At 43.3% G+C, this 12482-nt stretch overlaps 1 protein-coding gene across 1 annotated transcript in view; it reads right to left on the bottom strand.

Moving 5' to 3' along the window:
* Positions 1–1547: 1547 nt before the first annotated feature.
* The window catches only part of Npf (neuropeptide F), a 58662-nt gene continuing 47727 nt past the window's right edge, over positions 1548–12482 (bottom strand). Inside the window, exons 2-5 of the mRNA XM_076823219.1 lie at positions 5433–5591; positions 5301–5372; positions 2569–2781; positions 1548–2286 (exon numbers count right to left, since the gene is read on the bottom strand). Coding sequence (XP_076679334.1) covers positions 2040–2286; positions 2569–2753 — 432 coding nt within the window. The 5' untranslated portion in view covers positions 2754–2781; positions 5301–5372; positions 5433–5591 and the 3' untranslated portion in view covers positions 1548–2039. The remainder of the gene's footprint in view (positions 2287–2568; positions 2782–5300; positions 5373–5432; positions 5592–12482) is intronic.

Genomic DNA, 12482 nt, shown 5'->3' with positions numbered 1-12482 from the left:
ACCTCGCGTAAATACACCGTAATTGACCACAGTTTCTTCCTAATCGGTGCAAGGCGGTATATCCTATAGATTTAATTACTGTCGCGTCTCTCCTCTCAAAAAAAAAAGAATGGAATGAAAAAAGCATTTCAACATAATATATACTTGATTCTTAAGCGCCGTTGGATATTTCTGGCGCTTCTGTGCTATAACCTCTTTAGATCACTCGATAAGGAGGCCTTGATTCGGTGAGGATAATCTTAAATATCAAAAAGTCTAACGATTAGGTAAGTGAGATAATTTGTATGATTAATTGGTGATAAGGTTTCGTAGACTATAAAAACGGCCCTACGGGCTCCAAATACACAGTTGGCTATCAAATAAACGACAGTACCGTGAGAGAAATTACGTGTTCCACATCATGAAGTGTAAGTACATTGACAATTTTGAGGCGGTCGTTGATTAAGAAACTCTGATAGAAGAGAGAAAGCTAAAGAATAAGTTTTCGTCCGTAATTTAACTGTCAATACGTGCCAGTTCGAAGAGATCTTGGTGGTTGATTGACAGGTCCTTTAGAAAAGTAAAAATCAGTAACTTATATTATTCGCAGGAGTGCAGTGCCCAATTATAACATTTTTCTTTTACGAATTTCAGTAATGTATTTACTGGCGCTCGTCGTCACGGTGACAGTGGCGAATGTTGCATGTGTTGAGCCACCAGCATGCTCTATATGGCACCCTATGGGCAGATTTCCCCACGAATCTGATTGCACCAAGTATTATCAGTGCTTTCTTGGAATAGCGCGTGTAATGAGCTGCCCAATAGTAACGGGTAGACAAACTTACTTCTTCCCGCCAATGGAAGTATGCCTTTGGTCCTCGAATTCACCTTGTAACACTCCGACTCCGACACCGACTCCGACTCCGACTCCGACTCCGACTCCGACACCGACTCCCACACCGACTCCCACACCGACTCCGACACCGACTCCGACACCGACTCCGACTCCGACTCCGACTCCGACACCGACACCGACTCCGACTCCGACTCCGACTCCGACTCCGACTCCGACTCCGACTCCGACTCCGACTCCGACTCCGACTCCGACTCCAAATTCGTGTCTTCACCCGATCATACCGGATCCATCGCATAGACCAACGGATTGCACCGACAACCAACTGTGTTTTGCCCCCATTGCAAACGATTGTAAAAATTACTATCGTTGGGACGGCAATACCAGGACTACGGTGAGGTGTGGAACGAATTTATACTATGATATAAGGGGACAAGCCTGCTCTTACGAGGCGTGCCCACCGTGCCCGCCAGGGACGGTGCCGTGACAATCTATTGCCGGATTCACAAGAAGGAAAAAGAAGACGAAATAATCGGATCTTTCTGTTTCACATCTTTAAGAAGTATCGCCATTTAGTATTATCGGGTTTACCTTTTATTTTCCCGACGAAGATAAACGGAGCAGTTGAAAATATATTGGAAACATTGTACCCACTGATCAATTACTATCACCCTGCATCGCTTAACGTTTCAACATCGCCCTGGAAGTGGTGGAATTATTATTCATCTGTCATCTGTCGTCGAAAACTTTATTTAACGTCGCATAATGTGTATTTGTAACAATTGTACTTTAAGAGCCGAGCTGAAACAAGTATTAAAGCATTTAAAACCGACACAGTGTGAAATATTATTTATTTTGTAACCGTAGCCTTGGGTCACAGAAGATACGCAGTGATTAACGACGAAGCGACAGGGTTGCTTCGTTAAATCCAACGGAAACTCGAATACATACATACTCCGGTTGCATGCTGTACTCTCAGACCCGATCGCCCGAAACGGATTGCCATTTTATTACCATTATAGTTTAAAAACAATCTGCTGTCGAAGTAACGATCAAGAGGATCAACTGTTTTACGAAAGGGAGGTCGTCTTCATTGGCGTGACATATGCGTGTGTACGGTGAACGATTTAAGAAGAAAAGACGATGCGTTCAAATAACAGAAACGTATAAGTATAAGCTGTAAATGGAGAGGAAGGTGTGGACCATTTTACTGCGCATCGTCGTAGTATTTCTCAACTATGTGTAGCACGCGGCATGGTCGGCCGTCGCTCCTTAACGCGTGCTTCTGGTCGCCGGAGCTCTCAAGCTCGCGTAGGAACCGACTTTTCTCCTGCTTCCTCGTGTCGAATCTCTGTTGCCGCGATTGTCGAGAAGCGTCCAGAATCGTTTTCACCGTGTCCCAAGCACGGCCAGCGTCCGAGGTAGGGAATGGAACGTCCCCCCTTTTCCCGTATCTGATTAAATTTGTTAGATTCGTTACGACGATGCCCCCTGATTCTACCGAGCCACCGCAAATGTGCAGTAACTTCGCTGTTTAATTAGCTAAAGACCGGGCATACATGCACGTGACATTTGACGCGCGATCGCAAACTTTTTCGAAAGATCCAGGGCGGCGTCTATTCGGACACCCTCGGATTTGTCTCTCGCTTACAATTAGCCGGAGATTTGCCGCGTTAAAAAGTCACTTGCGCGTATCGCCGGACCTCCGACGCGTAAAGAATGTCGGCCACGTTTACCTCGCTTTTCCATTTTGCAAATAATAGTCTCCGACGTAATCAAGGTATCTTCTTAGTTCTTCGGGGGTGGTGAACACCTCCGGTCGAGTGGGCCCGGCCATGGGTTCCGGTTCGCCGTCAACGATCACAGCTCCAAGGATGAAAATTACGAGTGGCAAGCAGATGGTATTCAGATACGATCGCATTCTTGACGCCGAAAGTCAGTCTTGTTCGCTGAAACAGAAACGCCCGCGTTCCTCTCGATAGACAAAACCTTCGCAGAGCTCTGCCGAGCGTTCGAGAAGAACGTTCTACAGGGCGGGGGGGAGGGGGGGCGGATTTATCGGATACTTACAAATTACGAAATTGTCAGGTGGAAGATCGTATCTTCCCGATAGTGCCGAAAGCGGCCCAGAATAACTGGCGATAACGCAACGGGAGAATCTAATGTCGACGGAGACCGAAGTTGAAGTTGAGTTACCTGTTACACCGTGCCCGTTTGGCACAGTTTTGCCGATAATGAAAGTTCCCTCCCCCAGAGCATAGTCAGCGGTTTGAAATTGAATGTCGATATGCGGTTAATCGACGAGTCGAATATCGCGCGCATACGTAGCTTCGAATTGTCAAAGTTTAGTTCCACGTGAGACTCGGATCGCGTCCGTTCCCTGGGAATAGATCGAGCGGAATTCTCCTGTTGCCATTGTCCACTCTCAAATGGAATGTTAGATAATCTATCGAGCCTCTGTCCATAAGAGCGCGCGCACTCTTCGTCGCGACCTGCGTCAGATCCGCGATCATTTTCGAAGCGCTTACCGTCTATAAATCTCACGATTTCGCGGAGTATCTTCCGAAGGAATCCGAGGCAGTTAATCGAGCGATTTTTATGAATCATTTCGACGACAATATCGCCAGTTCGCCGCCGGCTTAGCCCGCCCAATGGCCAGTTTTCATAAAGCCGAGAGACATACCGAATCGGCTATCTCGCCGTTTTACGGCGGTCCGCAGACTAAAAGAATACACATCGTTAGGTGAAAAGTACAGCATAAAAGCTACTATCGCAAGCTCGATAAGCCAGCGGTAAAGCTGCTTAAAGAAGAGCACGAATATTCCAGCAGGATCCAGCGAGTCGTACGCACGACGCGCAGGGATCCTTTATTGCACGCTTTCAGAAATTTATTGCCTCCCCTTCTAAATACCAATACTCCTTCTAACCCGCCGGTACTGTACATTCAAAAGGGGCGTCGATCAACTAACTACAAGAAAATTCAATTTGATAAAAAACGAATTTAATGTTTGTCGCGCTGCCAACCGACCGTGGTGAGTTCTACAATCGTTGGCTCTGTAAAAACTGATTGGGATGCCGTTCGGTGCATGCGAAATCTTTAGACGCTCGGAATAAAGAGGAGAGTAACGAGCAATCGAGTCGATCGCGGGACACCATTATCAAATGAAGACTGATTGCTATTCCCCGACACATCTCTCATAATTCACAGCTGCAGAACAGTCGAGTTTCCCGATTGACGCTCACCAAACTTCTCGTTAAAAACCTGGTTACCGCGTGAAGCTTAAGGGGAGGTTCTGGTCTAAATGTCGATTTTTCTTTTATTTCATTTTTCGAATGTTCAACCTTTTAGGAAAACGGGTTTGAAAGGATTTGTTGAAATTCGTAAAATTCCCGAAGTTATAGGCATTTGAGTCGCGGCAAATACATGGGTCACAACCGGCTACTCGGCGCTCACGTAAAACTTTAAGGGGAGGTTCTGGTCTAAATGTCGATTTTTTTTATATCATTTTTCGAATGTTCAATCTTTTAGGAATACGGGTTTAAAAGGATTTGTTGAAATTCGTAAAATTCCCCAAGTTGTAGGCATTTGAGTCGCGGCAATTACATGGGTCACAACCGGCTACTCGGCGCTCACGTAAAACTTCAAATGCGTTTTTCTCGAAACAGTGTTCTCAAAACGGTGGGACCTGTATCTTCAAAAGTTATTATCCGATTCGACTGAAACTTGTTTTATTTTGAAGATTATTCTTTTGGCTAGGAGGGGGCTAGAAAAAATTACAAAAAGTTGAAAATTTATAATTTTTAAAGGCGTTGAAAGGACGAAAAATACAGGGAAAAGTGATTTCAAACGTGAAGTGTCGTTATTTTCTAAAACAAATGTAATTTTTGTAATTTTTTTTAGTTCCCCCACTAGAAAAAAGAATAATCTTCAAAATAAAAAAGGTTTGAGTCGAATCGGATAATAACTTTTAGAGATACAGGTCCCACCGATTTGGATCAATTTTTTGACGCCTTAACTTTAACGACTCCCCAGGGCTGTTTGCACTGATTAATTATAAAACAAAAAATATATTTCTATAACATAAGACATCCTTAATACAATGCAACAAGTCCCATTAAATTATATATAGTAGTTTTCCTTTAATTAATTCCTAAATATCACCTATTTTTTGGGGCTCTGGACCAGAACCTCCCCTTAAAGGCAATGAGATTGAGACCGCCAGTCAACGACTGTTGAACGTCTGTCGAGCGGCGCGTGAAAATTTCTATCAGCCGTCGATATTAAATTTGTCGAAGTGGCCAATAAATTCCGGACGATTTCGATGGTGCAACGATCAGCAACAACCGCACAGTTAACAACGATTCCACGGACGACGCGCACTTTCCCGTACACTGTCCAACGACGCGGTTCGTCGCGACGCTTAAGGAAGACTGCCAGAGGAGGATTGTACTCGGGAAATTTACTCACCGGTCGGTCCAGGAGCGGATTCGAGTCTACGTTCGCAGAGGAGAGATTAATCGACGAAGGGCTTTCTGTATCCTGGCGAATGATTCGGAAGTTTAGATCGGCCGCTCGAGCCATCGGCAGGAGTATATATACCTGAGAACGCACCCTCCGACGCATCCCCTCGGCTGCAGCCCGTGTATCGCGCAGCCAATCCACGAGGTTCAGCCCCACCAGTCACTCTTTCCCCTGTCCTTCCATGGATCCTCTTTTTTGTTTCGATCCCTGTCGTTGTCTATCGAATTCTCTGACCAACTGTTCGATTTAAGGGAGCGATACATTTTTGGTAGAGGCGCGAGTAGATGCGGATCACCTGGTGCTCTCTTTCCGACTTCAATCGCACGCCATCAGCTTCTCGCGTATCGTTAAACACTGCGCAACGCGTTTCGTCACAGAGGACAACTTAAATAATTGTTTAAATTGCTTTAAATTGTCCAACCTTTATCTTCGAAAGACTAGATATCGCGACGAAACGTTTAAAATGCCATTCCGCGAGAAGTTCTCCCTTCCCCGGAACACTGTTCCCGGCGACCAACGAGGTTCTACGAAAGTCTAATCGGATCGCTCCGAAATGTAGGATTTTACAAGGCACTCTTACAAGATATTCCTCGGATGTAAAGACGGAGAATTGAATAGACTTTTTCCGCGAGTATCGAGCGGTTCCCTTGAACAAAAACTCCGAGGTAGATCGCGAGGAATAGGCAGACGTTTCTTTATCCGGGGGGTGAGAGGAAGTGCGCGCACCACCGTTCCTCTCGAAGCGAAGACGAGGGCGAGCTTCGGGGAAAGCATAACTCGGCCTATCCACGTGTCGTTCCTTTCAGCCGATCCACGCTAATGCCAGAACAATTGACTTAGCATTTGTCCCCGAATATTCCCCACGGATTCCCAGAAAACCACCCTCGCTCCTCCATCCACTTTATATTTAAAATAAAACACGACCCACCCCCCCTCGTCCTTCCTCTTGCTGCATCAGCGACGCATGTAGGTCGAGCGGATCTTTTCGGTCTTGAAAGTTTAAACGGCGAGGTATCCGCGCGATACGCGTGCCAATCTTAAGATCGTTAAATCTGACAGGGGGCTTCTGGAACTTTGAAATGGCCGATAAGAATGCGTGATGCTGCACGCGCCGAAACCAGCAATCGATGTAGGTGTAATCCTGCTGGCTCGTGGGGCACGATAGAATCGTGACGGACATGCCGATGGAAGTGTTAAACGAGGTTTGCGGCCGACCGCCGTCAATGGCGAATAAAAACAATATTATTAATAAAAGGGCGCCCTACTGCTTTCACGGACTCATCGGCATTGATTCCAGCCATTATGAGCTGTCCGGGCAACTCTCCCTAATCCCTGGGCCTCCTTCCAGCCTCGACTATCGCCCTGAACGCCTACCAGCCTGATCAAGGTGTCGCGCTGTCCCCGGGGGAACGCGAGTTCCTTCTATCATTTCTAATTCGAAGCGTGCATACCCGTGAAAAAGTTTCCGCGGATAATATGCTCGTCACTCGGCTAGGGCAGCTGGGACTTTTCGACAGGCGTGTGACGCGTATTGTGATAGGACTGGTGAGCGTCATTGATTCCCACCATACACCTTGCTGGTCGATAATAAATACGTCGATAGAACAAAAACCTTCGGCAAACAATCGTAACCAAAAATTAAATGTCACGCAGATAACCGCCACCCCGGCTGGAACGGATGCGAGCATATGCTCGTATTTGTTGGTATTAACGTATTAACTGGATACCACTATTCGACTGTTTCGCGGACTCGATTGCTCGCAGTGCCGCTCAAGTCCTTTTCTTCTCCTCGCCACGAGCTTACAGGCGTATACTCTGTCTCCAGCTGGCAGAAATACTCCCGATCGAACGGCGAAGCCGTATGCAACTTCGTCGACACTATTATTCGCATTTTCGCGCGCGGGAATTGGTGCTCCCCGCTTAAGGGGAGGTTCTGGTCTAAATGTCGATTTTTTTTTTATTTCATTTTTCGAATGTTCAACCTTTTAGGAATACGTGTTTAAAAGGATTTGTTGAAATTCGTAAAATTCACGAAGTTATAGGCATTTGAGTAGCGGCAAATGCATGGGAAAAACCCGGCCACTCGGCGCTCACGTAAAACTTCAAACGCGTTTTTCTCGAGACAGTGTTTTCAAAACGGTGGGACCTGTATCTTCAAAAGTTATTATCCGATACGACTGAAACTTTTTTTATTTTGAAGAATATACTTCTGGCTAGGGGGGGAACTAAAAAAAATACAAAAAGTTGAAAATTTATAATTTTTAAAGGCGTTGAAAGGACGAAAAATACAGGGAAAAGTGATTTCAAACGTGAAGTGTCGTTATTTTCTAAAAAAAATGTAATTTTTGTAATTTTTTTAGTTCCCCCCCTAGAAAAAAGAATAATCTTCAAAATAAAAAAGGTTTCAGTCGAATCGGATAATAACTTTTAGAGATACAGGTCCCACCGATTTGGATCAATTTTTTGACGCCTTAACTTTAACGACTCCCCAGGGCTGTTTGCACTGATTAATTATAAAACAAAAAATATATTTCTATAACATAAGACATCCTTAATACAATGCAACAAGTCCCATTAAATTATATATAGTAGTTTTCCTTTAATTAATTCCTAAATATCACCTATTTTTTGGGGCTCTAGACCAGAACCTCCCCTTAAGGGGGTACACCCGTTTGAACCCTCGGAAAATGTATACATTTTGTGGATTTTTTTACAAGTCAACGGTTTGATGCAGATTTCCCGTTTTTTAACTATGTTTACATAGTATCACGAACTACTTATAAAAAAAGTTTCAGTTAAAAAGCTATTGTTTTTCGGAAGTTACGGATACATGTCCGAAAGTCTCTCGATTTTAGACGGCTAAACGGTGGCCCTAAAAACTCGCGCTGCGTTCAACCAATTCACTTCAAATTTTGCATGCAGAATCGTAATAAGATTCCGCATCGTCCACATCGGACTTGTTTTATAATATTTCTAAAACATCAATCTATGAAAATATGTAAAAAAAAAATAATCTGATTTTTGACACTTTCAAACGGTTATACCCCCTTAAGGAACACCGGGCTCCCGGACTGAGAACGACTGTGTGATAACGAACGTATTCAGGAGGAACGCAATTACATTTATTTGGCGCTTGCCATTTATCGTGTAATTCTGGCATTTTACACGTGTCATACCTTATCGCCTAAACGATTTACGACTTCCGTCCTCCTATATGTTTATCTAAGGAGCATTGCTGTGTAGATTGGAATCTAGATTTCTTTACGCAGATCTTTAGTGGGATTAAGGGAAATCATAAAATATTAAGGTGTCGTTTGTATGTATTTTCCTCGGCGAGAAAAGTATTTAAAGATATAATTAAGAAGGTATCTTAGTTGCGTTTCGAGGTTCCAGTTCACTTTATTCCAATAGCTTTACAGCTCGGAGCAACGTTGACCAATTTTGTTGAGATTTTAGGCAGGGAGTCGAGACCGATAGAATTTCGGTCGCGGTCTGGGTCAGCGAGACGACCGATATGGCATTTACGGGTCGGTCGACCGAAACTGGTGAGCGGTCCGGAGTTTTCTCTCAAGTTGAGCTGTTGATTCCCGGGAGATCGGGTAGCCGGGTAGCCGTGAGATACCCGGAAAGAGAAGATTTCTCGGCTAGGCGCTACCGGGGATTTCATAGAGTACCGTTTCATAATTGGAGCCACATAGATCGTCATGGCCTTCGGGTCGGAGGCTTCGACCTCCGGGGAGACAGGAATACCCATTAAGGGGGTAGTGGACTATTGGATACGTAAAATCGTTAGTTTCTTTCACGCTAAATTACTTTGATACCAAACAATCGTTACAGTCGTGCTTTTCACAATCTATCGCGGGCATGTTCGCGAGTATTTACCAAAAAAAAAAATCGTCGGAATGTATAAAATTGTCGAAGTTATTAATCGTTGAAGACAGTCCTGTACGGCGCGCCGCTGCAGGTGGTGTACATCGATTCAGGTGAACCAATCATCTGAAAGCAAAATGCTTTCAGGTGATTATTCTGTACACAAATATCTACAGCGTGGAAACTTGCCGATGAATTTGAACAAAAATTGTGGAAGTTACGCGCTAATCAATTTTCTTCCCACATTTTTCCGGGGAAAAATCGTCTTTAATCAGTTATAAAATGTTTTACAAACATTCAACATTGATGCGGAATTTCTACACGATAGAGAATGGAATCCTACAGCTCCATTTAAAATTTTAAGTGAAAATATTCATTCGTTCAAGAGTTATGATGTACACCGTTTCTGAAAATGGTGCTTCGAGAACACCGGCTTCAAAGTTCGGGGTGGTACCTCTATCGCACGGTTACTCGGCGGTACACACGTTCGCTGCTATAACTTCGACAATTGTTTGAATTTTTCATCAATATTTGTTTAAAATGTTCGTTAAGGATAAGACTTTCAGAAGCAGTGAAATAAAAAATAACGATTTTTTTAAGCTGAAGTAGTCCACTACCCCTTTGAGAATTGAGAAATCTCCTGTTTTGAATTTCTCATCAGATCTTTGCGAAAACGACGCCAATCGATTCCTTATGTTTCTCCGATGAAAATAGCATCAAGAACGACGTAATTCGGACCATAATGAAGGAAATGCCATGAACAAATGTTTTGCATAATTTTAAATTCACTTCGTCAAAAATAGTCCGATTTACATGAAATTTGGTATGATTTTCATTGGAAAAAAATAAGGAATCGATTGGCGTCGTTTTCGCGAAGATCTGATGAGAAATTCAGAACTGGAGTTTTCTCACTTCTGAATGGGTATTCCTGTCTCCCCGGGGGTTGGAGACTTCGGCCTGAAGGCCATGACGCTCTGTGTGGCTTCAATTATGGAATGGTACTCTATGAGATCTCAGGTGTCCCGAGTGTCTCGGGTAGTTTACCCGGGTGGCGCCTACCCGGGAAATTTCTCTGTTCCCGGGTATCTCGCGGGTACCCGGGAATCAACAGCTCTACTCTCAACCGGTAACCGAAAGAGAATTTTTCTCAGACTTACGGTTGACCGAAAGTCTACACCGGTCGGGAATACAGTCGCGTTAACTTATGGAGAGGTTCGAGTTAATGTATGGAGAGGTTCGCAAAACGGTCAACCGAGAGTCTTGACCGATTGCGACACGGTTGACGCAAAGTCGACCGACCCCTCCCCGTTCGTCTCATGCAGTGACACTATTTTTTGCTAATCAGCATTAACAATTAATTAGTAACTTTTGTCATTTTCCAACTACACGCATATGATGTTAGTTCTCACTTTTGATTATGTTATTTGGCCGTCTACATTTACTTTTCGCGTACTCTAGTGTGTTAGTTTTAGTTTTAACCCTTAACTGGTATCCTGGGGTCGCTCGTGACCCCAAGCACCCAAAGTTCGATGTACAATTTTCGGTTGTCTAAGTTGGTAAACTGAATTTCTAATTAATTTTAAAATAATAGTTTAACTTTCTACGCTTCTACTATTTTCTACATTGCCTAAGAAGAAAATATTCATAGTGGTTGCTTATAATATTCATTGTGGTATTCATAGTGCTCTAGTGTCGACTTTACAAATTTCTATGTCCTTTTTTATTTGGGGTCTGCCACGACCCCAGTATACCAGTCACGTTTGCCAAAAACAGTATACCAGTTAAGGGTTAAGTAGCTTTAAATGGTAAGGTTAATAACAGCTGACAGCTGTACCTCGCCTTTTGCACTCCTCTAGTGTTACATGTGCTATTCAAATCTAACTATTCTTTTTCTTTTTCCCCTTTCTCTTTCTCGCTTTTTTATATGTTTTCTATTGTAAAGTCTACTGCGCAATAAAGAATTATTATTAATTACGGTCTCCGATTCCCGACCGAAGTGCAATTGGTCAGGAGCTTCGGTTGCCTTTGGCATCTACTCACTGTTACGGTCAGAATTTCTCTCCACTTTCGTTACGGTTACTGGTTACTTGACCGATATGTGACCGGTCTGAATTTCGGTTTCTGCTTCGGTCTCGACTCCCTGATTTTAGGCGTGCGTACAACTTACTTCCATCTACAAACGTTTTTTTTTTAATTTTCATTACAGGCTCGCAATAAATGATTAAAAAACGTCATTTACTATTTTTTTGCCGTTCCGTCCGATTGCATTTTTTTCAAAACGACGAAACACGTCACTTAAGGAGATCGTCCGGTCTAAAAATCGATTTTTATTTTATTTCATTCCTCGAATGTCCAATCTTTTAAGAATACGTGTTTATAAAGGATTTGTTGAAATTCGTAAAGTTCCCGAAGTTATAGGCATTTGAGTAACGGCAAACGCGTGGGCAAAACCCGGCCACATGGCACTCACGTAAAACTTTAAACGCGTTTTTCCCGAAACATGATTTTACCGAACGGTAGACAGCATAACAAAAGAAATTATCAACCGATTCCAAAAAACTTGGTGGCATTTGCTTTGCAATTGAATGCACTATCGCACCACCCTTTGATCACCAATTTTAGAGGTCATAGTTCTTCGTTATTAACATTTTTAGCCGCAGAATTACCCCTATTTTTCGCATGTTTGTGTTGAAACATGTACCAAACACCGCTATTCAGCTTTATTTGTCTTCTTAAATGCTGATGCGATAGCGATTGATATAATCTATAAGAATATCCTTGGTTTTTCGATTTCAGACAATCCTACGTCGAGTTCTACTGTCTACCATTTACGCCACTTTTGTCGCAGCAGTGCACTGAGCGCCACCGTAAAATTCGAACGATTATATGAAAATGAAAAAAAGTTTTTATATCCTTGAAGTACAAATAAAGAAAGACCATAAAGTTTTTTACTGCAAGTTGTATACTTTTTTGGAAAAAAAATCATAAAGGTCACCTATTTTTCAGACGGCTCCCTTAACAAACTAATCTTTCTACCTTTTAAAAAAAAAACTCACGTCGTTTGGACGAATTTTAAAAAAAGTTATGCGATTTTAAACGTTGCAAACTTTCTTTCGTCCGCCACTGTACCTGACTGCTTAAAAAGGACCAGCAGCAACGGATTAATTTCTCTCTTCATCACATCCAATTCATCATCGAAAACATTGCTGACGCGTCCGTTTCGAACGGCACGCGTCGCCACGTACCTGTGTCTCTATC

Source organism: Andrena cerasifolii, chromosome 11 (assembly GCF_050908995.1).
Source record: "Andrena cerasifolii isolate SP2316 chromosome 11, iyAndCera1_principal, whole genome shotgun sequence".
Classification (NCBI taxonomy): domain Eukaryota; kingdom Metazoa; phylum Arthropoda; class Insecta; order Hymenoptera; family Andrenidae; genus Andrena; species Andrena cerasifolii.
Note: the sequence above shows the minus strand (reverse complement) of the source record. Positions and strands in the feature narration are given on the sequence as shown.